The 25,053-nt window shown below is 41.0% G+C and overlaps 1 protein-coding gene across 5 annotated transcripts in view; it reads right to left on the reverse strand.

The window, feature by feature from the left end:
• MIPEP (mitochondrial intermediate peptidase) overlaps positions 1–25,053 on the reverse strand; it is a 231,029-nt gene that overhangs the window by 121,993 nt on the left and 83,983 nt on the right. For all 5 annotated transcript variants that reach the window (XM_059684463.1, XM_059684460.1, XM_059684459.1 and 2 more), the window contains exons 11-12: positions 7,416–7,569; positions 5,573–5,650 (exon numbers count right to left, since the gene is read on the reverse strand). In XM_059684463.1, coding sequence (XP_059540446.1) covers positions 5,573–5,650; positions 7,416–7,569 — 232 coding nt within the window. The remainder of the gene's footprint in view (positions 1–5,572; positions 5,651–7,415; positions 7,570–25,053) is intronic.

Below are 25,053 nucleotides of genomic sequence, written 5' to 3' on the forward strand. Positions count from 1 at the left end.
TAAATATACTCCTACAGGATGCTTGTGGCAGGAAGGACCATTAGAATGGATACATTTACCTGTCACTCCTAGGAAGATTGTACCACCCTATCCCTCCCTAGTGGCCACTCTCATTATCAAAGGTAGACGACGCAGTATTGAACTCTTTGGAAGAGAAGTTACTGAGATAATAATACCTTATAAAAGAGAACAATTAGACACACTATTACAATTTGAAGAAGAGTGGCAAATAGCTATAGGTAACTTCCCAGGGCAAATTTTACATCATTTGCCAAGATCACCTATATTGCAATTTCTCTCCCTACATCCGTTTATATTTCCTATTAAATGTTCAAAAGAACCATTATCACCTCCTGCCTCCTTAGTATTCACAGATGGTTCCTCTAATGGTAGGGCAGTAACAATCATTGACTCAATAACCCATGTTCAACAAACTCTAGAGACGTCAGCTCAGAGAACAGAGCTTTTGGCAGTCATTTATGCTTTTGAACAATTGCAACAGGTTCCCTTTAACTTGTACACTGACTCTCAATATATAGTTAAATTATTTCCTCATATTGAGACCGCCTCTCTCCCACAAGGAAGAACAGCCATTTTCTCTTTGTTAACTCAGCTACAAACTTGCATTCACAAACGAGAAAAGGCTTTCTATATTGGACATATTAGAGCTCATTCCTGCCTACCAGGACCCTTAAGCGAAGGAAATTATCAGGCGGATTTACTAACTCGCCCAGTAGTTTGTACAGCTCTAGAAGAAGCCCGGCGGTCTCATGCCATTCACCATCAAAATGCTTCTGCTCTCCGTCTATATTATCGCATATCTAGAGAAGCTGCTCGAAGTATTGTGCGTGACTGTGGCCATTGTCCTACTCATTTTCCTAGCCCTGCTACTGGAGTTAATCCAAGAGGACTTAGACCCTGTGACTTATGACAGATGGATATTACTCATGTCCCATCTTTTGGCAAACTGTGCTATGTGCATGTTTGTATTGATACCTTTTCTCATGTTATCCTTGCTTCTGCACGTACAGGAGAAGCCTTTAAAGATGTAAGTCAACATCTATTCCAATGCTTTTCCTACCTAGGAATACCAAGGGCACTTAAAACTGACAATGGGCCTGCCTATACCTCTAGAGCTTTTAAAAACTTATGCTCTACATTCGGCATCGCACATACTACAGGAATACCCTACAATCCTCAAGGCCAAGCAATAGTAGAAAGGGCTCACCAAACTTTAAAAACACAAATTAAAAAATTACAAGAAAATGAGTTTAAATATTCCTCTCCTCATCATGTTCTACAACATGCTCAATTTGTAATTAATATACTAAATGTAGATTCTGAGGGAAATTCCCCGATGTATAGGCATTGGAACCCTGATCTAACTAAACCTAAAGCCCTCGTCAAATGGAGAGACTTGCTTACAGGAGCCTGGAAGGGACCTGATGTACTTTTAACCCAGGGGAGAGGATATGCTTGTATATTTCCACAGGACACAGACTCACCTGTGTGGATTCCAGACCGTCTAGTCCGACCTTATGTCTCACTGCCCGCCATCTCTGCCTCATCATAGCACACCTGACCAGTGCCCGTCTGCAGCAGATGTGCAGCCCTGAGCTGGAACTATCTGTCCATTGCGAGGATCACATGTGCCTCCTTTTTGTCTTTCCACATGTCCCAGATTTGCCCCACATCTTCCCTTTTTCCTTTTTTTAAAAAATCTAACTACTTGTTTTCTGGTTCTTTGGCCTTTCTCCTTCTTTCCTGAACACAGCCTTTTCTAGAATCTCCCTACCCTACTGTTCCAGGAAGGGCACCTCCCTTTTCTGCCATGACTAGGGGGTGTCTAGTATATGTCCCATACATGGAGTTGTCTTGTGCCAAGAGCCTGACATCCTGGGCTGAGAAAGCCCTGTTCCAGGACTCTCCTTTGTCCTGTATTGGCGCCTCTTACCCTTGTGCCAAGAGGGACCCCCTTCTTACAATCCAATTGCCCATAAGCTGTTGCCTGAGCTCTCTGTTCATGCTGAGGTTGAAGCCTCATGGTGGCTGGTACCATGGATCTGTCTCTGGCCCAATGGCGTAAGCTGGGCCCTCTCTAGAGAAGAAACCTGAGTTCCCTATGATCAATGCCAGAGCCCCGCCAGCAAGCGAGGGAATCCAAAGGCAGTTGCTGGGCATGGAGGCCAGAGGGACATAGGCTATCAAGGAGACAAAACTGAACCTCACATCACCCTACTTGGCCCAGAGATGGCTGGTAGTCAACGACGGGTAAGACTCCACAGGGTGGGGCAACCTAAGACAGGCACAGTCGGGGGCCAGTAGGAGAAAACTTGGGGTACAACAAAGGTGGGGCACAGACCCCCCTCCCCAATGGTGCAGGGGCTTGAACACTCGCCCCTTCTGAGGAAGGTCTCCTGTCCCCATGGCTGCTTCCTGCTTCCCATGCCCAGCTCAGATCGGGACCCAGGTAAAGACAGAGACTGGCTGACAGCAGCTGCCCTCTCACTGCAACAGGACTTGTTTCCCATTTCTACCTGGGACCACAGGGAAAGGGGAAGCTGAAGGAAAGGGCTGTGTCAGGATGCTGCCTTCTTCCCTTTCTTCTCCTTCGTTTTTCTAAACACTTCCATGCCTTGTAGTTCTTTTGCTTTCTCTTTTTCTACTACCCTCCATTTTCCATATCAGCTGGATCCAGAGGGCACAGCTTACTCCTCCTCGGACATCGACACCACCATCAACCACGGCCCTGATGGACCCTTTGATGCAGTCCTTCAACTTGCAGACGCTTCGGGAAGCCTGTCGCCAGTGACGCTGCCCGCTAGCCAGACCAACAAAGACAATCAAACCAATAACTTGAGGACAGCTGAAATCCCTTGACTGAAGAGGCTGGCAACCTTCTACAGGAATGGGGCTCCATCCACTATGTTTATAGCTGTGCTCACTATCATTGCTTGCCACTCTTCTTCCGAGACTTAAATGGCCCAATCTGAGAGGTGGCCACTGATTTGCATGTGTGAGCATTTAAAAAATAAAAAAGGGGGAATTTGCCGGAAGCCAGTCCATCCTTGCTGCTTGACACAGTCACTGCAGGAAAGAAACATCTGCACAGCATATGTTTCAAGGGACCTGGCGTATATAGCATACTGTTCTTAATATGTTTGCTCCCCTTAGCACTGTGTGTTTTAACCAAGGTCACCTCTCCTAGAAAGGTTGTTTCCCCAGGTAGGAATTTTTCCCTGAAGTCAGGGAGGGGATGAAACTCCTTAACTAAGTGCCAGGCGGGTAGTTAATCACTACAAACAATCATGCTTAAGCTACATAATCTTTACTCCCTGGAATGGAGATAAGAAACGCCCTAGCCTTTGTAATAGAAATTGACAGGATTAAAATCAACTGGTATAAATACGGATGTAACAAGACAATAAACAGCAGAACCTCTCTGGAGATCGAGACCAGAACTTGGCTGGAGATCCTGGCTAGGCTGCTGATCAACTGAACGCTGTCTCCGTGTCATTCTTTCTTCGCCGACTCCATCCACACCTTTGGGGACCCCTGGACCCGCTGGGGCTGGACCCCGGCACACAATGAGACTGCTGACTGACTGGCTCGCTCAACTTGTGCATGAATTGCGCGCGCCTCCCTCGCACTGCGTCTCCCGTCGCCCGACTGACCGACACTCCCCACTTCTTCTAACGCCACTTCTTCAAAATAGACTCACCCAGGCCGAAAACCGACTTCTGCGCATGGGCCACGAAGTTTCAATCGCACTGTACGTGCGTGCCCACACATGGTATTTTGTGGAAGAGCCACACTCAAGGGGCCAAAGAGCCACATGTGGCTCGCGAGCCGCGGTTTGCCGACCACTGACCTAGATTATGGTCCCACCTTTCTCACCTACCAGCCAAATCACTTTGGAAACTGGTTTGCCTTTATGAGCTTCATCTCTGCCTTGTCAAATCCCAGAGTAGTTGCCTAGATTTCATAAGCTCACATCTATTAAAATGCTTTGAAATTATAAATCACTATTTAAATATAAGGTACCGTTATTTCTATTATAACTTACTAGAGGCCCAATGCACGAAATTCGTGCATGGAGCTCGGCCCTCACAGCTGTGGTGGCTTGCCTCAGCCCTCGTAGCCCTGGCTTTGTTCAGAAGGATATCCGGAAGGACGTCTGGAAGGTCGTTTGGCTGTCCGGTCTAATTAGCATATTACGACTTTATTATTATAGATAACCTGAACTCTTTTATTTAAAAATATATTTTATTGATTTTTTTACAGAGAAGAAGAGAGAGGGAGAGGAATAGAGAGCCAGAAACATCGATGAGAGAGAAACATCGATTCAGCTGCCTCCTGCATGCCCCCCACTGGGGATGCGCCCGCAACCCCAGCACATGCCCTTGACCAGAATCGAACCCGGGACCCTTCAGTCCGCAGGCTGATGTTCCATCCACTGAGCCAAACCAGCCAGGGCTGATAACCTGAACTCTTAACATTTCCCATCAAATTGCCTAAAACTGTTGAAGATGATTGCTATACCAGTATACAGTTAAGGAAAGGAATGAACCTCACATATTTCACAAAAGAAGTGAATTGGTGGTGGATAAGGTTTCCAATATAAAGATACATCAGTTCCCTGTTACCTGCAGTTTCACTTTCCATTTCTGTTATTGGCTGATAACCATGGTCCAAATATAGTAAATAAAAAAATTCCAGAAATAAACCATTCATAAGTTTTAAACTGCATGCTGTTCTGAGTAACATGATGAAATTGTTTACTATCCTGCAGCATCCCTCCCAGAATGTGAGCCATCCCTTGTCTGGCATATCTATGCTGTATACACTACCCACCCATTAGTCACTTAGTAGTCATCTCAGTATCAGATCAGTTATCAGAGTAAGAGAGACTACATTCACTTAAGTTTTATTACAGTATATTATTATAACTGTTTTATTTTATTATTAGTTAGTCGTTACAATGAATTGAACTTTATCATAGGTATGTATGTACAAAACACAGTATGTATAGAGTTTGGTACTATATTTGGTTTCAGGCATCCACTGGGGTCTTGGAAAGTATCCTTCATAAATGAGGGGGGGACTTCTGTATCTTCTGCAATTTTAAACTAGGTCCATTAACAAGTATGGAAAGTGGTTAAGAGTTGGGGCTATAGTAAGAATGCTTGGGTTCAAATCCTAGCACTTCTAGCTGTGTGACTCAGGGCAACCAACTTAACCTCTCTAGCCTCAGTTTCCTTATAATATTAGTGTCTAGTTTCAAAGGTTGAGGTGAACATTCAAAAACATGATGTGACATAGAAGGATTCATATAATATCAGCTATCATTATTACCATGACACCGATAAAAGTGACAGACTAGTATACAGGCATATCTAATGGTTTTCATAATGTTTATTTTTAAATTCACAGCAAATCTCAAATTAATATATTTAGTAATTATCATTAATGCCCTTTATATATTAGGGAACTACAAAAAAGATATGTTCAGATTAATATAAATTAACTGCTGATCATTTTTAGAGAGACTAGATTATAAATAAAGCATTACCTGATGTGGCTTGTCTGCTCGCTGAAAAAAATCACAGTAAATGTACCCCAACAATCCTTCAGATTCATGAACCACAGCCTAGAAAAAACAATTTAATTTAGTGGTAAATGAGTCAATCAGAAACTCTATAAGTTGAAAACCATCCTCAACACAAGAATCTATACAGGTTGTGGCAGAAGTAGGTTTATAGTTATGAGTACACGAAACAGCTTATTCTTGTATTATTATTTATTAATTATTGTATTATTTTCCGTACGAACAACTGTAAACTTACTTTTGTACCATCCTGTATATAAATCATGCACAGCTATAAATATGGACATTTTATCACTTTCTACATCCCATATTATTTCAAGATAGATTCTATTTTCTCTTCATCTTTTGGATGACTTTGATTCGGGTAATTCTGTCCAGGAGAAGAAACCCTCCTTGTTTGGGCCATTCAACTGATACCTCTACCAAATACAGCTCCTCAGATTGTTCACAAATCACCAAAAGGAGTTGGAAATAAGTGTTGTCTCAAAGTTTTAGCAGCAAAATTATTTTTCCTTCAAACTGTAGAATGTAATGATATATGTTCATACAAATTATAACCCTTGGACACAGAAATAACAAAAGGTAGCCTCTGGTTTCAGTTGACGATCAATAAAATCATTATTTATGACTTTACCCAAAACTGAACCTAAGAAGGCTCAACCACTAGTCTCCATCCTGCCTTCTTTGTCTTTTTTACACCTTGAGGATTCTGCCAAAGAGAACCTAAGTTTTATGCTTTAAAACTTCCTATAAAGCATATATTATTAATTCAACAAACATCTGTTAACACCTTCTGGATGGTAGGAACTGTTCACAGTATTTGGCATACAGCAGTGGACAAAACACAAATAGTCCTGCCCAGGGGGCTCACATCCTGCAGACACTTCTTTGCCCTTTATACTCTATCCTTCTGTTCTTCTTACCAGTTTTCTTTTCACTATACATCTGTATTTTATCAATCTCTATCATTTTTTGAAGTACATTATATACAAACAGAGAATACTTAGATAATTAAGTACAGTGATATAAGGTGCTCCCATTCATTCTATCCTTTCAGTTCCACCACTACATCGATTCCATGTTCACAGAACAAGCCAAGGAACAATGAGATAGCTTTTGTTTCTTAAAATATAGTGACAAGAGTACTGTGTGATAGGCAAATAAACAACACGTAAAACACCATAACAACACAAAGTCTTCGTGATAAACATATGGGTCAATAAATCTTGAAACTCTTATCAGGGAAAAATAAAAATACTCACGCCTCAAACAAAGTGGGCTCTAAGGGAGACGAGTAGATTCTAGGCTTAAAGTTATTATCAAAGAAGTCAAATCAAAACATGGGACATAAATTCATATCTCATGCAAATTAAGCTCTTACAAAATTGGAAGGGGTTGGAAGAAAAGGAAATGTGACCAATGCAATGGGTTCAGAAATGAACCTAAAAGGACACTTAGCATGGCAGGAATGTAAAAAATAATGACAGATTTTCCTTTAATTACAATTTGTCAAACATATGAAGATTCAACATCCTAGCAGATTCCTAAATATATTTTTTTTCAAAGAACTAACTCTGCTGTTATATACTTACATTAATTTTCAGCAGCAACTGATTTTAGAGAACAATGTTTCTTTCATACAGTGTCCTAAGTCAGAAGTGGTCATTCAAGTTTTTTGTAAAACAGGAGTAAGGTGAGAGCTGCTCCAATAGGCAAAACTAACTTAAAGATGAAAGTGCTATTAACTCAATTATTAAACCCAAGAAATAGTAAAGTAATACAACTTTACAGAAACTGGGATGCTTACCAGTTTTCGGACATCTTCACACCACACCTCTCCTTTTGCAGGCTGCTCTGCATACAATGCAATTCCCAACAGTTTATTAAATAAAATGTTAAGGCCTTCCATGCATGCTCCAAGGGAGAAAAATGGGCAGTATAAACTGGGCTCAATATTATACCTAAGAGAAAGAAAAAAAGTTCAAAAACATTTTGTTTAATTCAGTTTCATAAGGTAAATTCAAAGAGCTTTTCATTTAAAATTTAGAATCATACCAGCTATTTAAAAAGGATTAAAACATAAAGATATGTTTCTAACTTTTGATTCTAAAATTTAGAATCATACCAGCTATTTAAAAAGGATTAAAACATAAAGATATGTTTCTAACTTTTGATTCTAAAATTTAGAATCATACCAGCTATTTAAAAAGGATTAAAACATAAAGGTATGTTTCTAACATTTCAGACTCAGTTTTCTTCAGAAGATAAGCAGTCTAATTATTCCTAGTAGTAAATAATACTAGTAATTATGGTAGACATACCATTCCTTAATCTTCACTCCTTTCAGGTTTAGTCTTTCACTGATTAGTTAAGCAGTCTGTCTATCTCAATCAACCATACCACACACAATTTTTATTTTATACATATACATACTTATATACAAAATCTGACCAGTTCGAGCTATAACAGTAAACCTCACTTTATGAAATGTGTTACAATATGAAAATTGTAACACATTTTCGTAAATATTAAACAAATACAAATTCTGAGACACATGAAGTGAACTTAAAATTCACACCTGTTAAAAGATTTGTTAATGGAGAAATAGCTTTAATATAAACAATTAATTCATCTGTTTTGTAGTTTTATTTCTTAAATAAAGAACAGCATACTAGCAAGGCTAATTATTCCTCATCTAAAACCAACTTTTTTTTTTTAAATATATTTTATTGATATTTTACAGAGAGGAAGGGAGAGAGATAGAGAGTCAGAAACATCGATGAGAGAGAAACATCGATCAGCTGCCTCCTGCACATCTCCTACTGGAGATGTGCCCGCAACCCAGGTACATGCCCTTGACCGGAATCGAACCTGGGACCCTTCAGTCCGCAAGCTGACACTCTATCCACTGAGCCAAACCGGTTTCGGCTAAAACCAACTTTTTAATGCACTAGTGCAATATAAACCAAAGGACATCCAGAACACGGGAATATTCACTTTAGAGTCATTAAGTCAGGCCAGACTTTATAACCACAGCCAGAAAGCACAGCTCTAGAATAACACTCAAGTATTTATTTTATTCCACTTCCTAGAATTAACAACATGTATACATACAAATAAAAATATACAAACCTAGACTTATTACTAAATGGGTGATTTGATTTAGTGAGTGAGCATAAACTGCACCACAAATAAGATTTGGGCTATAGAGATCCACAAAATTACAACTTAGTTTCTGATCAATTTTTAAATAAAAATAGAATCTCAATGTTGAAAGAAATGCTAGTGGTCCAGTGTCCTTACTCACTCACTGATTCACTCATGCAAGTGGTCGACAAACCAAGGGGATACTGGATGTAAGGAATGGGAAGAGAGTCTGTCTCCAAGAAGCTCACAGTGAAGGAGACAGAGAAGTGAAATGACTATACTGTCTCCTGAGCCTAGACAGGGGCTAGGGAAGTTGCTCAACAGACACTGTTAAAGGAATGAGTGAAGAAGTACTAAACAGCAGGGCAGCAAAAGAGTGCATGATGACTTTACCTGTACCAGAATGGGTTAAAATTAAGAAGCAGGATTTTGCAGGGCAGGGTGGGAATGAAGGATGAGATAAGGGAGAAGTAAGAAGGCAATTCCAAGGAGAAGCAACAATGTGACAGCCATATGAAGGCATGAAATAGACTGGTAACTTATAGTAATCAGGTAGATAAATATGTGCGTTCATAATGCAGGGAACAAATGGGAAACGAGAGGGAGAGGAGACTGGACACAAGTGGTCAGGTCCAGACAACTGAGGACCTGAGACACCAACCTGAGGAATTAGAATTTTATATTGTAGGCCCATGGTCTCTTAACTTTTTGATTATGTAACCCTATCAATAAAATATTGTTTGAGTATTCAAGAGTATTCAACCTAAATAGAAATATATTTATAAATTATATGCATGTGCTATTGTTCTACTACATTCCAAAACAAACAAAAAAGACATTTTTATAAGATAAGATACAGAAAAATAAATCTAAACAATTTCTTATATTTTATGTACATATCCTTAATGGATTGCTTACAGGTCGGGAGATATGAAAGACTGCTTCTGTAGGCAAGAGAGAAGCAATCTGATGCCAACACTGAGAGGTTGACAGTAGTGTGGGGAATACTGGAAGACACAAGGAGAACAGAGTAAACTATTAAGAGCCTGAATGAGAGCAATAGCAGTGGGATCAAGGATAAGGAGGCAGATTTGAATTTGTTTTTCTTTTAAGTGAAAAATTATCAGGACTGTGTGAATGACTGGATTTAGAGGGTAAGAAAAAACAGTCTAGAAGCAGGTTTTTGGCTTGAGCAAATGGGTGGACAGAGTTGCAGAGTCATTTAATCTGAGCAGTGAAGACAAAGAAGCGAGATGGGTATCACGTCAGTGGGAGAAGAAAGGAGGGCGTGGGCAATTGTGAGACAAGAACGGAGGGTTTACAAAAATAAATTCAGTTTGGAGACACTGATATTGAGGTGTTCATAGGATGTCAAATACTCAGGACACTAAGACTGAGGAGACCTCATCGTTCAGGTGTGAGTTAAAGCTGCAGACAGAGATAGGGTCATCAGGGAAGAGTGATGTGGGTGAGAAGAGGATTAAGAGCAAATCCCTGGACTTCCAAATGAAGGGAGGGAAGACTGAAAAATTAGAGCTGGTAGAGAATTGAAAGGAAGGTAAATCATGGAAATAGGGGAGAAATGCATTTTAAAAAAAGAAATAATTGAGGCCTCTGATTTCTGGTTTAACATGTAAGGAGCCTTGAAAGTATTACGCCATCCCAAGAAGTGAAAAGTAGAACCAACTGAAAATCACTAACTCTTCCTAGGTCCAGCAAAGAACTGAGGTCATAGAGAAAAATCACAGCCCCCTAAACTGAAAAGACATGTAGGCAGTTATACGATTCTCCAGTGTGCACAAATCTGACAGTTAAAAATTCCAGGGAAACCTAGTTTAAGGAGGAATCCCCACACTTTTAGGAGTTTTGGCTTAGGGAGCCCTACCAGGCTCTCACAGTGAAGATCAAGAAAAATTCCCCCATATTTCCTGCCAGGGAAGGAAAAAGTATCCATTACAAAATACACCAGAACATTGTTATTCTTAATAAGGCCTGCCCTAAAAAGAAACTCTTTTTTTAAAAGAAATATATTTTTATTGATTTCAGAGAGGAAGGAAGGGGAGAAAGAGATAGAAACATTCATGATGAGAAAGAATCATGGACTGGCTGCCTCCTGCAAGTCCCCCACTGGGGATCGAGCCCACAACCCAGGCATGTGCCCTTGACTGGAATCAAACCTGGGACCGTTCAGTTCTCAGGCCAACGCTCTATCCACTGAGCCAAACCGGCTAGGGCAGCCGTGGGCAAACTACGGCCCGCGGGCCGGATTCGGCCGTTTAAAATGAATAAAACTAAAAAAAAAAAAAAAAGACCGTGCTTTTTCATGTAATGATGTTTACTTTGAATTTATATTAGTTCACACAAACACTCCATCCATGCTTTTGTTCCGGCCCTCCGGTCCAGTTTAAGAACCCATTGTGGCCCTCAGTCAAAAAGTTTGCCCACCCCTGGGCTAGGGCAAAAGAAACTCTTTTACCAGAGGGTGGGGAAATAGCCAACTAGAGCGCCTTTTAGCCTACTTGTCTCTGAAAAGTACTTGTTAAAAGTCACAGCCAAGGGACACAGGCTTACTAACAGACTGAGACCTAATGATAGGACTAGAATGCATTTCCTCTCCCACAAGTCACTACATCAATAGAGCTCTTATAACACAACATGGAAATACAACTGAAAGAACTGCATGTCTCAGACTATATTTAAATATAAGTCCCTAGAGCAATGATGGTGAACCTTTTGAGCTCGGCGTGTCAGCATTTTGAAAAACCCTAGCTTAACTCTGGTGCCGTGTCACATATAGAAATTTTTTGATATTTGCAACCATAGTAAAACAAAGACTTATATTTTTGATATTTATTTTACATATTTAAATGCCATTTAACAAAGAAAAATCAACCAAAAAAATGAGTTCGCGTGTCACCTCTGACACGCGTGTCATAGGTTCACCATTACTGCCCTAGAGAAACCCAAAGACAATAGAGCAGTGGTTCTCAACCTTCCTAGTGCTGCGACCCTTTAATACAGTTCCTCATGTTGTGGTGACCCCCAATTTCATTGTTACAAATTGAACATAATTAAAGCATAGTGATTAATCACAAAAACAATATGTAATTATATATGTGTTTTCCGATGGTCGTAGGCGACCCCTGTGAAAGGGTCGTTTGACCCCCAAAGGGGTCGTGACCCACAGGTTGAGAACCGCTGCAATAGAGGAAACAGAAAAGTTAAAGTTTAACTTCCCAAACCACAGCTACTGCAAAAAGTAAACACAGCCTAATCCCTAGGCAGATAAACATAGACCCTCACAACAAAGCCCTATTTATCTCCATTTCTTTTACCTAGTACATCATGTCCAAGTTTCAACAAAAACTTCGAAATCACGCTAAAAGATGAAAACACAGTTTAAAGAGACAGAACAAGCAACAGAACCAGATTCAGATATGTCAGAAATATTAGAATTATCAGGTTTAGAATTTGAAATAACTATGATTAATATACCAAGGATTCAAAAGGAATAAGAAGAAAATACACAAGAATACATGGCGAATGTAAGAAGAAAGGCGGAAACTCTAAAAAATTAATTAAAAAGGAAATGCTAGAAATCAAAAACATTGAAACAGAAATGAAGTTCTTTGATAGGCTCATCAGCAGACTGGATACAGCTGAGGAAACATTGAGTGAACTTAAAGAATGTCAATAGAAATTTCCAAAACTAAAATGCAAAGAGAAAAAAATAATAAAAAAGACAGATGAGAACACCCAAAGAATTGTGGGACAATTACAAAGGTGTAATGCACACGTATTGGCAATACCAGACGGAGAAGAGAGAGAAAAAGAAACAAAAGAAATATTTAAAGTAATAATGACTGAAAACTTTCAGATTAAAGATAAACACCAAACCACAGATCCAGGAAGGTCAAAGAACACTAAGCAGAAAAACAAAACAAAAAAACTCCACTTAGGCATATATCAGTTAGGCTGCAGAAAAAAAAAACAAAAAAAAAAACATCTTCAATGAGGCCAGAAGAAAACCACCTCCATAGAGGAACAAGGATAAGAATTACTTTAGACTTTTCTTCAGAAACCATGCACGCAAGAGGAGTGTGATGTGAAATACCACAAACCTTGAATTCTGTATCCATCAGAATTATCCTTCAAAAGTGGAGATATAAAAACTTTCTTGGACAAACAAAATTTGAGGGAATTTTACCCCAGTAGATCTGACTTCAAAGGGTGTTAAGAGAAGTTCTTCAGGAAGAAGAAAAATGATAGTCAGAAACCTGAATCTACAGAAAGAAAGAAAGAGCATTGAAGAAGGAAGAAATGAAGATATAAAAATAGTTTTATTTCTTATTTTTAAATAATTGAACAGACAACAGTTTGTTCAGAATAATAGTAGCAACAATGTATTTAGTGATTGTAACTTATGGATAAGTGAAATGCATGACAGAAAAAATTATGAGGGATTGAAAAGAATAACTGGGTACTTTCACTAACCACAAAGCAGTACAATATTATATGAAAGTGAACTTAAATTATTTGTAAACATATATAGTAAACCTTAGGACAACTAATATAAAAGGATTTCAAAAAGAGAGGAGAAAAACTGGAATCAAAATAATTAAGATCATACAAAGCAGGAAAGAGTGAAAGACAAAAGAAAAAGAAACAATAAGAACAATGAAAACAGCAACAAATGTGGCAGACATTAGTGCAATTATATAACTAATCACTTTAAACATTAATGGTATAAATATAACCATTACAATACAGAGATTGCCTGTGTAGCTCAGTTGATTGAGTGTTCCCATGCACTAAAAGGTCCCTGGCTGATTGATTCCTGGTCAGGGCACATGTCTGGGTTGCGGGCTTAATCCCCAGTAGGGGATGTTTCTCACTCTCATCCATGTTTCGCCATCTCCCTTCCTCTCTCTCTAAAATCAATAAAAACATTTAAAAGATAAACAAGACCCAAAAATAAGTTGTCTATAAGACATTCACTTTAAATATAAAGATAGATCAAAAGTAAAGTAATAAAGATATATCATGCTAACACTAATCAAAAGAAAGTTGCTACATTAATTTCAAACAAAGCAGGCTTCAGAAAAAAGGAAAGTTATTAAGGAAAAGGATAAAGAGGGACATTATGTAATGATAAAGCGATCAATTCTCCAAGAAGACACAACAATCCTTAATGTTCACGCACCTAACAACAGAGCTTCAAAATACAAGAGGCAAATATTGATAGAACTATAAGGAGAAATAGAGGAATCCACTATGACAGCTGGAGACTTCAATATCCACCTATCAAAAGTGAACACATCCAGCAGGTAGAAAATCTGTGAAAACAGAGTTGAACTCAACAGCATTATCAACTGGATATAATTGACATCTAGAGACTGCTTCATCCAACAGTGGCATACACATTCTTATAAATATCACATTGAAAATTCACCAAGATAGACCACACTAGAGAAAATAAAACACACCTTAACAAATTTCAAAAAACAGAAAGCTTAGAATACATACTCTCAGAAAAAAATGGGATTAATCTAGAGATCAAAACCAGAAAGCTAGAAAACCACAAAGTATTTAAAGATTAAACAACATACTTCCAAATAATATACAAGTAAAAATCTCAAAAACTTTTAAAATAAAAATACAACTTATAATTTGTGGGGTGCAATAAAAGCAGTGTTTTGAGGAACATTAATAGCAATTCAAAATATTAGAAAAGAAGAGAGATCTAAAGTCAATAATCTAAGCTTCCATCATAGGAAGGTAGGCAAAAGACTGTCCCCCAAATATTGGGGATGTGTGCTCTAATTTCTGATTGCTACTTCTGATCTCAGATGTGCAGACAAAGATGTGGACAAACTGTTGCCAAGCTCCTCCTACTAAAGTAACTTCTGGGAAATTTAAAAACCCAGTGCCTTTTTATTCCTCCTTCATTTTTCACCTTTCCCCTTTGAGAAGCCAAACATTAAAGAACAGGACATTCAAAAACACCAGCATATATTAGGTAAATTAAAAACAGACTATGCACAACCTAAGGAAAGGCTCAGAAAAGACATAAAAAGGCATTAAGTTTACACCTCAGGTTGATCCTCACCATAGAGACAGCATCAAAAACAATAAACAAAAGCAGTAACAACAACAACAAAAACAAGAAAATAGTAAACCCTGGGAGAGGGGGAGAATCTGATTTCCAGAGTTACCACATAATTAGATTCAAATGCCCAGTGTTCAACAAATAAATCTCAAGGCATATAAAAAAATAGGAAAATATGGCTCATGGAAAATAAAAATATATTAAAAAGAATTTGTCCCTAAAAGGTCTTAATGGCAGATATAGCAGGTAAAGACTTTAAAACAATAATCTTAAGGATACTCAAAGGAAGACGTAGAGAAAATTTTTTAAAAAATGTGTGAATGGAATGGAAATATCAATAAAGAGAAAGAAATACAAACACACACACACACACAAAACCCACAAAGAAATTCTGAAGCTGAAAACTACAACTAAAATGTAAAATTTACTGGAAAAATTCAGAAGCAGAAAAAATAATTAGTGATCTTGAAGATAAAAAAGAAAATGGTGCCCTGGCCGGTGCTCCGTGGTTAGAGTATCAGCCTGCACTCCATAGGGTTCTGGGTTCGATTCCTGGTCAATGGAAAAAATATCCTCAGGTGAGGATTAACAACAATAAACAAATAAAAACAAACAAAAAAGAAATTATAGAACCTGAGGAACAGAAAAAAAAGATATTGAAGAAATGTAAAGAGTATAGAGATCTATGGGATAACACCAAATGGACCAACATGCACATTGTGGGAGTCCCAGAAGAAAGGGTCAGAGAGAATATTTTTAAAATAATAATGGCTGTAAACTTTCCAAATTTTAGAAAAGACATGAATATAAACATCCAAGAAGCTCAGCAAACTCTAAGAAAAATAAACTCAGACACATACCAAGACAAATTATAATCAAACTTTCAAAGACAAAGGGCAAATACATTTTTCCAATTTTTAAATAAATATATTTTTATTGATTTTAGAGAAGAAGAGAGAAGGATAGAGAGATAGAAACATCAATGATGTGAGAGAATCATTGATCGGCTGTCTCCTGCACTCCACACACTGACCTGTGCCTTGACTGGAATTAGGCTGTGACCTCCTGGTTCAAAAGTTGACGCTCAACCACTGAGCTACGCCAGCCCAATTTTTTTAAAAAATTGATTTTAGAGAGAGTAGAGAGAAAAAAACAATGACTGGCTGCCTCCCGCACATCCCCTACTAGGGATTGAGCCCGCAACACAGGCATGTGTTGCTCTAAGGTGCCCAGACTAGGAATCCAACCAGCAACCTTTCGGTGCACTGGATGACGCTCAACCAACTGAGCCACACTGGCCAGGACCAAAGGGCATATTTTGAAAGCAGCAAGAGAAGTAAGTCATCACATACAAGGGATCCTCAACAAGATTTCTGCAAATTTTTATCATATTTTGGAGATAGGAAGACTGTGGGCCAATGTATTCAAAGTTTTATAAGAAAAAAATAGTTGGCCTCCTTCTGTCTCTGGCCATCAAAGGGAGAGGAGCTGCTGCCATGTCCACCCACATGAAGTGGATACTCATGTACAACTGCTCAAGCTTCCTGATCAAGAAAAACAGATCATGGCTGGGTAGCACAGTTGGTTAGAGCCTCGTTATTCCGATACGCCAAGGTTGTGGGTTTAATCTCTGGTCAGGGCACATACAAGAAGCAACCAATGAATACATAAATAAGTGGAACAACAAATATCTCTCTCACTCCCTCTCTCATCAATTAAAAAAAAAAATTACTTACAATAGGAAAAAGTTGTATAGCACTGAATCCAAAAATCTGAAGCCCTGAAACTGCTTCCATTACAAGGGCTGAGTCACCACAAGTTGGTGGGTGTGGAGCCCGCAGCCCATGACAAAGGTATGGTGCTCATGATGTAGTGGAGATCTGACCAGCAAAAGCCACCCTCCTCCTAGTGTGGATCACCAATCAGTTTGGTTCTATCTTTTTTTTAAAATAAATTTTATGGATTTTTTACAGAGAGGAAGGGAGAAGGATAGAGAGTTAGAAACATCAATGAGAGAGAAACATCGATCAGCTGACTCCTGCACACTCCCTACTGGGGATGTGCCCGCAACCAAGGTACATGCCCTTGACCGGAATCGAACCTGGGACCCTTGAGTCTGCAGGCTGACGCTCTATCCACTGAGCCAAACTGGTTAGGGCTACAATTTAATTTTTATATACTAGAGGCTTGGTGCACAAAAATTCATGCACTCAAGGGTGGGAGGAGGTGGGGGGTCCCTCAGCCCGGCCTGCGCCCTCTCGTAGTCTGGGACCCCTTGGGGGTCGGCCTAAGCTGGAAGTCAGACATCCCTCTGGTAGCCTGGGAGACCTCAGGGGATGTCTGACTGCGGCTTAGGGCTGCCACAAGGTGGGACAGGCTCTCAATGCCTTCAGCCCGGCTTGTGGCTGAGTGGCACCCCCCCTGTGGAAGTACACTGACCACCAGTGGGCAGCTCCTATGTTGAGCATTTCCCCCCTGGTGGTCAGTGCGCATCATAGTGACCAGTCGTTCCCGGTCATTCCACCATTAGAGTCAATGTGCATATTACCCTTTTATTATATAGGATTTTTAAATCCTCACCCAAGGATATGTTTTTATTGAGAGAAAGAGATAGAGAAAGAGAGAGATGTGAGAGAGAAACATTGATCGGCTGTCTCCTGTACTTGCCCCCACAGGAAATCAAATGTGCAACCTAGGTATGTGCCCTGACCTGGAAACAAATCTGCAATCTTCTGGTGTATGGTACAAAATTCCACCAACTGAGCAAAAAAATAAAAATAAAAAAATAAATTGTTTTAAATAAAATTTTTTAAAATAAAATAATTCCAATATACTTTTACATTCCATGAAGAATTTACCACTATAACTTGAAAAACAAAAAAATTATCTGCTCTTTAAGATTTACCATCAAGTCACAGGACTATTCCAGGGTCAACGTTTAGCAGTTAGTTTTTTGCCTTACTTCTAATAGGGTCTTCCTTTTCTTTAGGCAAACATTTAATAAACCTGAAAAAAGTCTGAAATATTTAACATAAAGCAAAAGAAGTCCCTGGGGTTAGCTTTAAAAAAAGCTCTAATCAAGGAAAAGTTCCTATTTTTTGTTTGTGTCAAACCACATCTTTAAGTCTTAGTTGAAAGTAGAGGAATTTATTTAACAAGGATTTAGAAATCTTCACTTTGTTCCATTCTAATATCCTCAAACCCAAACTATTTTCCCTTTCTTTTCTCATCCATTAGCTGTACTTCTCAGCTACTCATGGCAATCAAGATTATTGAAACCTCAAACTGAACTCAATCATTTGCCTTTTAAGCTACTTACAATAGATGTTTTAAACCCCCAATTCTTACAATCTTTTATCAAGCATCTCTGGATCCCTTTCCCTGAGTTACCAGCAAAATAAAGAAACTAGAAACTTTAATTAAATAAAGTAAAGCACCTAGTAGATTTCAGGTAGGTTACACTGTGTTCCTGGAATAGCTGGTGATTTCCTACTCAAAAAACCAAGCCTGATGGAAACCTCTGTCAGCCAATGAGGTTTAGGAAGACCTCCAGAGTGTCACACTGTTTTCAACAAATCTGAAAGATGATATATGTCATTCACAAAATGTATCACTGGATTACTTTTAATAAGAATTTCCAATAACTGGTTTAGACACAGGATTGAACAATGACTATCAACTGTTGACCTAAGAAGCAATATACAAGCCAAAAAGGACTCTGTGAGGTTAACTGGGTCCAAATTCATAATAAGAGTCTAGCAGCCATTTTTTATAGGGGTCCTTTCATGAACAGGGGAAAACCACAGATGGCTGCCAAATCTCTTGCACTGCCTTCCTACAATCTGAGCCAACTTTATAAAGGAGTTCCTGGAATGAATTTTAACCAATGGTTTAAGACCTGCCCATGCGCAGCTATATCCTCATCTACATTGTTACTGACTAATCAGAGTGGCTCCACAATGACCAATCAGGAAACAGGATTCCAACCAATTAGGACAGTGCTATTTGGGTCAATCAAACTGTGCAAAAGTAGATTTCTCATTTGCATAAAGGACCAATCAGAGACCAGGGCAAGTACTTTGTCCAGGAAAGAGAGGAGCATACTTTTAGAGAGTGTTTCCCAGATTTGCAAACTGTTCACCCAGATAAAGTTTCTTCTTTTACCTCACCCCAGATGGAGGACTCCTGTCGACACTGGATCAACCACAGCAATTTTCTTTTTTTTTTTTTTAATTCTTTATTGCTGAAAGTATTACATTTGTCTACTTTTCCCTCCATTGACCTCTCCCAGCTCGCTCCCACCCCCCAGGTCAGGCTCTCACCCCCTTATTGTTTGTGTCCATTGGTTATGCTTATATACATGCGTACAAGTCTTTTGGTTGTTCTCTTACCCACCTCTTCCCATCCTCCCTGCCTTCTCTCTGAAGTTAACAATCTGTTAAATGCTTCTGTCTCTGGATCTATTTTTGTTCATTAGTTTATGTTGTTCATTACATTCCACAAATGAGTGAAATCATGTGGTACTTATCTTTCTCTGACTGGCTTATTTCGCTTAGCATAATGCTCTCCAGGTCCATCCATGCTCTTGCAAATGGTAAGAGTTCTTTCTTTTTTACAGCAGCAGAGTATTCCATTGTGTAGATGTACCATGATTTGTTAATCCACTCATCTGCTAATGGCACTGAGGCTGTTTCCAAATCTTAGCTATTTTAAAGGTGCTGCTATGAACATAAGGGTATATATATTCTGATTGGTGTTTCTGATTTCTTGGGATACATTCCTAGAAGTGGGATTACTGCGTCAAATGGGAGCTCCATATTTAATTTTTTGAGGAAACTCCATACTGTTTTCCATAGTGGCTGCACCACTCTGCATTCCCACCAGCAGTATACAAGGGTTCATTTTACTCAGTGGGCAAATACTAAAACCATTTCCCCTAAGAACAGGAACAAGACAGGGATGCCCACTTCACCATTCCTGTTCAAGATAGTATTGGAAGTACTAACCATAGCGATCAGACAAAAAGAATAAATAAAAGGTATCCAAATCGGAAAAGAAGAAATACAACTGTCATTATTCACAGATGACATATTGTACATAGAAAACCCTAAAGACTCCATCAAAAAACTACTACATTTAATAAATGAATTCAGCAACATAGCAGGATACAAAATATCTATGGCATTTTTATACACCAATAATGAACTGACAGGGGGGGAAAAAAATCCCATTTACCATTGCAACAAAAAAATTAAGATACCTAGGAATAACCTTAACTAAGGAGGTAAAAGACCTGTACTTGGAAAACTACGGGATGTTGAAAAAAGAGATAGAGGAAGACACAAACAAGTGGGAGAATATATCTTGTTCATGGATTGGCGGAATCAACATCATTAAAATGTCCATACTACCCAAAGCAATCTAGAGATTCAATGCAATCTCCATTAAAATACCTATGGCTTATTTTATAGCCCTCCAAAAATTTATGTGGAATAAAAAAAGACACCGAATAGCCACAGCAATCCTGAGAAAGAACAAAGTTAGAGGGATCATAATAACAGATATCAAGTTATATTACAAAACCACTGTGCTCAAAATTGCCTGGAACTGGCACAAGAACAGAAGGGAACAGAACAGAGAACCCAGAAACTGACTCAAGCCATTATGCTCAATTAATATTTGACAAAGGAGGCAAGAGCATACAATGGAGTTAAGACAGTCTCTTCAATAAATGCTGTTGCGAGAAATTGGAGAGATACATGCAAAAAATGAAACCTAAATAGATGCAACCTTTTGTTGACACAACCAATACGTATTTACTGAGAGCCCAAAGTGTGTATTCCGCATTTAACTGCAAACATACTTTGTTCTTAAGAGCTTTAAGATATGGTTGAGAAGACCCATTTAACAGAATGACAAAAAGAACACATAATTAGAAGGTCAACTGTGCAGCACACAATCTGTAAGCACGGTGGAAGCAGGAGCTGCAAAGGTCAATTCAGACCGGGAGGCTTTTGCACTCTTGGCAAAACTTCACAGGAAAGCCAGCAAAAGAGGATAAAAGGAACCTTACTAGCCACCAGATATAGGCTCTTCTGAGACAAAAAGGGACCTGGGTGAGGGACAGGAAGCTTAGTTTGGCTTATGTAAACTGTGGAGGAAGAGGAGTTGTGAGAGAGTACAGGAAAGACAGGTTATAGACACCAAATAACTGGATGTTTATGTACTTACTAGAGGCCCAGTACACGAATTCGTGCACAGGTGGGGTCCAGCCAGCCCACCCCTATGGGGACCATTGGACCAGGCTGGCCAGGAGGAGGGGCCGCGGGCAGTTGGCCGGGCCCCCCAATCAGGATGTTGGGGGCTGATCAGGGTGCAGGCTGGATGGGGGGTGGGGGGGTGCAATTGGGGCCTGGACCAGGCCAGTTGGCTGCTGCAGTGTGCGTCATAGCCACCAGTCATTCTGGTAGTTTCACTGTTGCATGCTGGCATTTTATATATATAAACTAGAGGGCCGGTGCACAAAAATTTGTGCACTGGCGGGGGGGGGGTTATCCGTCAGCCCCACTTGTGCCCTCTCAGAGTCTGGGACCCCTAGGGAGATTACGACCTGCAGGCTTAGTCCCGCTCCCAAGTGGCAGAGGGCAGGCCCAATCCCTAGGTGCCTGCCCAGCAGACCCTGGTCGGGCTCAGAACAGGGCCGATTGGGGAGTTGGGACGCTGCCCCGTCATGCACAGAGCAGGGCGGATCGGAAGGTTGCGATGTCACCCCCAGTCACGCTCAGGGAACGGCCGATTACGGGGTTGGGGCACCACCCCCTGTCACACTCAAGGCAGGGTCGATGGGGAGGTTGAGGCACCACCCCCCGTCATGCACAGAGCAGGGCAGATGAGGGGGTTGGGGAGCTCCCCCCTGTCACGCACAGAGCAGGGCCCATCAGGGGGGTTGGGGCTCCGTACCGTCACACACAAAGCAGGGCCAATCAGAGGGTTGGGGAGCTCCCCCATGTCACGCACAGAGTAGGGCCGATAGGGGAGTTGGGGCACCACCCCGTCACACACAGAGCAGGGTGGATCAGGGGATTGGGATGCCACTCCCTGTCACCCACAGAGCAGGGCCGATCAGGGGGTTAGGGCACTCCCCCGTCACACTCAGGACAGAGGCGATGGGGAAGTTGCGGCTCCACCCCGTCACACACAGAGCAGGGCCCATGGGGGGATTAGGGCGCTGCAGCCTGTCACACACAGAGCAGGGCCGATCAGGGGGTTGGGGAGCTCCCCACTATCAGGCACAGAGCAGGGCCGATCAGGGGGTTGGGGTGCCTTCCCCTGTCACAAACAGAGCAGGGAGGATAGGGAGGTTGTGGCCCTGCCCCATGTCATACACAGAGCCGCAGGGCGATCAGGGGGTTTGGGCGCTGCCCCCTGTCACGCTGCTCCAGGGGCCAGGAGGCCTTGCGGCTCCGCTGATCCCATTGCTGGTAGGCCTCGCAGCTCCGCTTGACACAGGGGCAGTGAGGCCTCGCTGCTCTGCTGATCCTGGTGCTGGGAGGCCTCCCTGCTCCGCTGATCCCGGTGCTGGGAGGCCTCACGGCTCCACTGATCCCGGTGCTGGGAGGCATAGTACCCTTTTACTATATAGGATAGAGGCCTGGTGCACGGGTGGGGGCCGGCTGGTTTGCCCTGAAGGGTGTCCCGGATCAGTGGGCGTGTCCCGCCTGGGTGCCTGGCCAGCCTGGATGAGGGGATGATGGCTTTTTGCAGCTGGTCACACCCTCTTTAGGGTGGAGGTTCCCACTGGGGTGCCTGGCAAGCTTGGATGACGGGCTGATGGCTGTTTGCAGCTAGTCACACCCCCTTCAGGGTGGGGGTCCCCACTGGGGTGCCTGTCCAGCCTGGTTGACGGGGTGATGGCTGTTTGCAGCTGGTCACACCCCCTTCAGGGTGGGGGTCCCCACTGGGGTGCCTGGCCAGTTTGGGTGAGGGGCTGAGGTCCGTTTTCAGGCTGGCGGGTGACTGAAGCTCCCAACCTCTCCTTTTTTTCTTTTTTTTATTCTGGGATTTATGTACCTTCTATGGCTGTCACTGGAGCTGAGTGCCAGCTATAGCTCTGAGGATCGGCTCCAGCTCTGAGACCTCAGCTGCTGAAAGCAGGTATCTGGGTTTGTTTGGGTTCTATAATTGTAACACTGTTGCGATCCTGCTTGCTCCAGCTCTGACGGCTGAAAGCAGGTTTCTGGAGCTTGTTTAGCTCCTATAATTACAACATAGTTGCTTAGAGTGCAAGCTCAGAGGCCGGCGGCGGCAGGCGGGGAACCTTGGCTTCCTCTATCACTGAAGCAAGGAAGCCTCCTGTTCGCTTCAGCTGCCTGGCTGCCGGCCGCCATCTCAGTTGGCAGTTAATTTGCATATCTCGCTGATTAGCCAATGGGAAGGGTAGCAAAGTTATGGTTAATTACCATGTTTCTCTATTATTAGATAGGATTGTTAAAGAAGAATAGGTTGTGATCAGATCCTAGAAGGCCTTGAATGACAACTCTAATGTTATTTTGAAGGCAGTAATGATCCCACAACCCTGAAAAGGGTAGGATCTAAAAATGAACTGTCCTGCCAACCACACAGGGTTCCTCCACTCTAGATACAGTGGCAAGACGGACTTCCCTGATTCAGTATCCTTAATCTGTCATTTAAAGCAGGGGTGGGAACATCCATCCTGCAGGCCATATAAGGCCTGAAAAATCATTTGGTCTGGCTCTGCCAAGGCATTAGGGGTGACTTGATTAAATGATTGACCAAATAGAGCAGTCTAATTTTTAAGTTGATAATTTTGTATGGCCTGTGAATGATGTTATAAAATCCAAATGGCCCTTGGCAGAAAAAAAGTTTCCCCACCCCTAATCTAAAGCTTTGCTGGCCTGGCAAGTGTGTTTAAGTGGTTGAGCATTGACCTATGAGCCAAGAGATCACAGTTCAATTCCCAGTCAGGGTACATGCCTGGGGGGTGGGGGGGATGAGGGGGTTGTGGGCTCGATTCTTAGTGGGGGTGGGGGGTGTTCGGAAGGCAGCTGATCAACAATTCTCTTTCATCTTTTTTTAAAAATATATTTTATTGATTTTTTACAGAGAGGAAGAGAGAGGGACAGAGAGTCAGAAACATCGATGAGAGAGAAACATCAATTAGCCGCCTCCTGCACACCTCCTACTGGGGATGTGCCCACAACCAAGGTACATGCCCTTGACCGGAATCGAACCTGGGACCTTGCAGTCTGCAGGCCGATGCTCCATCCACTGAGCCAAACCAGTTAGGGCTCTCTTTCATCTTTGATGTTTCTGTCTCTCCCTCTTCCTTCCTCTCTCTGAAATGAATAAAATCAAATCTTAAAACTTTTCTAATAAACATTCTACAACTAATTTGATACACTCATTAGATGAGTGTTTCCTTCGAGAAGCTTTAAGGGAGAACTGACCCCTCTTTCAAAAGATTTTTGAGAACATTTAAAAAGCATCTTTCATAATGGACCATTCTCCAGAAGAATATCCACAGATGTCCAAACCCATATAATAATGTTATTTTAGTACTAATACAAGCATTATTTCATTTAATCCTGACATATGAAGTAGAGACTATAATAACCCTCATTTTATAGATAACCTTGCTAAGAGACTTAGAGAAGATAAATAACTTTCTAAAGGTTGTGTGTAGCTCATTTAATGGTGGAACCAGGACTTGCCCAGGTCCCTCCTACTTCAGGAAACATGCTCCTGGCCACACTGCCCTGGAAATTCAAGGGTTCCCATTCTTTCAAGTGGCTGATCCGGACAATAAAACTCCATCTCTGTGGTTGGTATAGAGGTTGTGAGAAATCACAACTTATTTGGGGACTTTCTGTTAGCAACATAAAAACTTTCCAATGTTGTATTTTTGGTAGAAATGGAGAAGAGGAAGTCCTACCATTTATTCAACAGCTTTTGTTTAAGGTCACTATTAAACTGTACAGAGATTTTATACGCCTAATTAGTACATCTCCTTTAAATTCCAATTGATTTTATCTTTCCAAATCTTCCAATATTCATATGTAATTTCCATAGAACCACCATTTGGGCATGCTATATTTACAAAATACAGTTAAATGACAAAAATATTAAATTTAAGGCTATGGCATTAATTAATAAACATGATATGGACAAA

Source organism: Myotis daubentonii, chromosome 2 (assembly GCF_963259705.1).
Source record: "Myotis daubentonii chromosome 2, mMyoDau2.1, whole genome shotgun sequence".
Lineage (NCBI taxonomy): Eukaryota > Metazoa > Chordata > Mammalia > Chiroptera > Vespertilionidae > Myotis > Myotis daubentonii.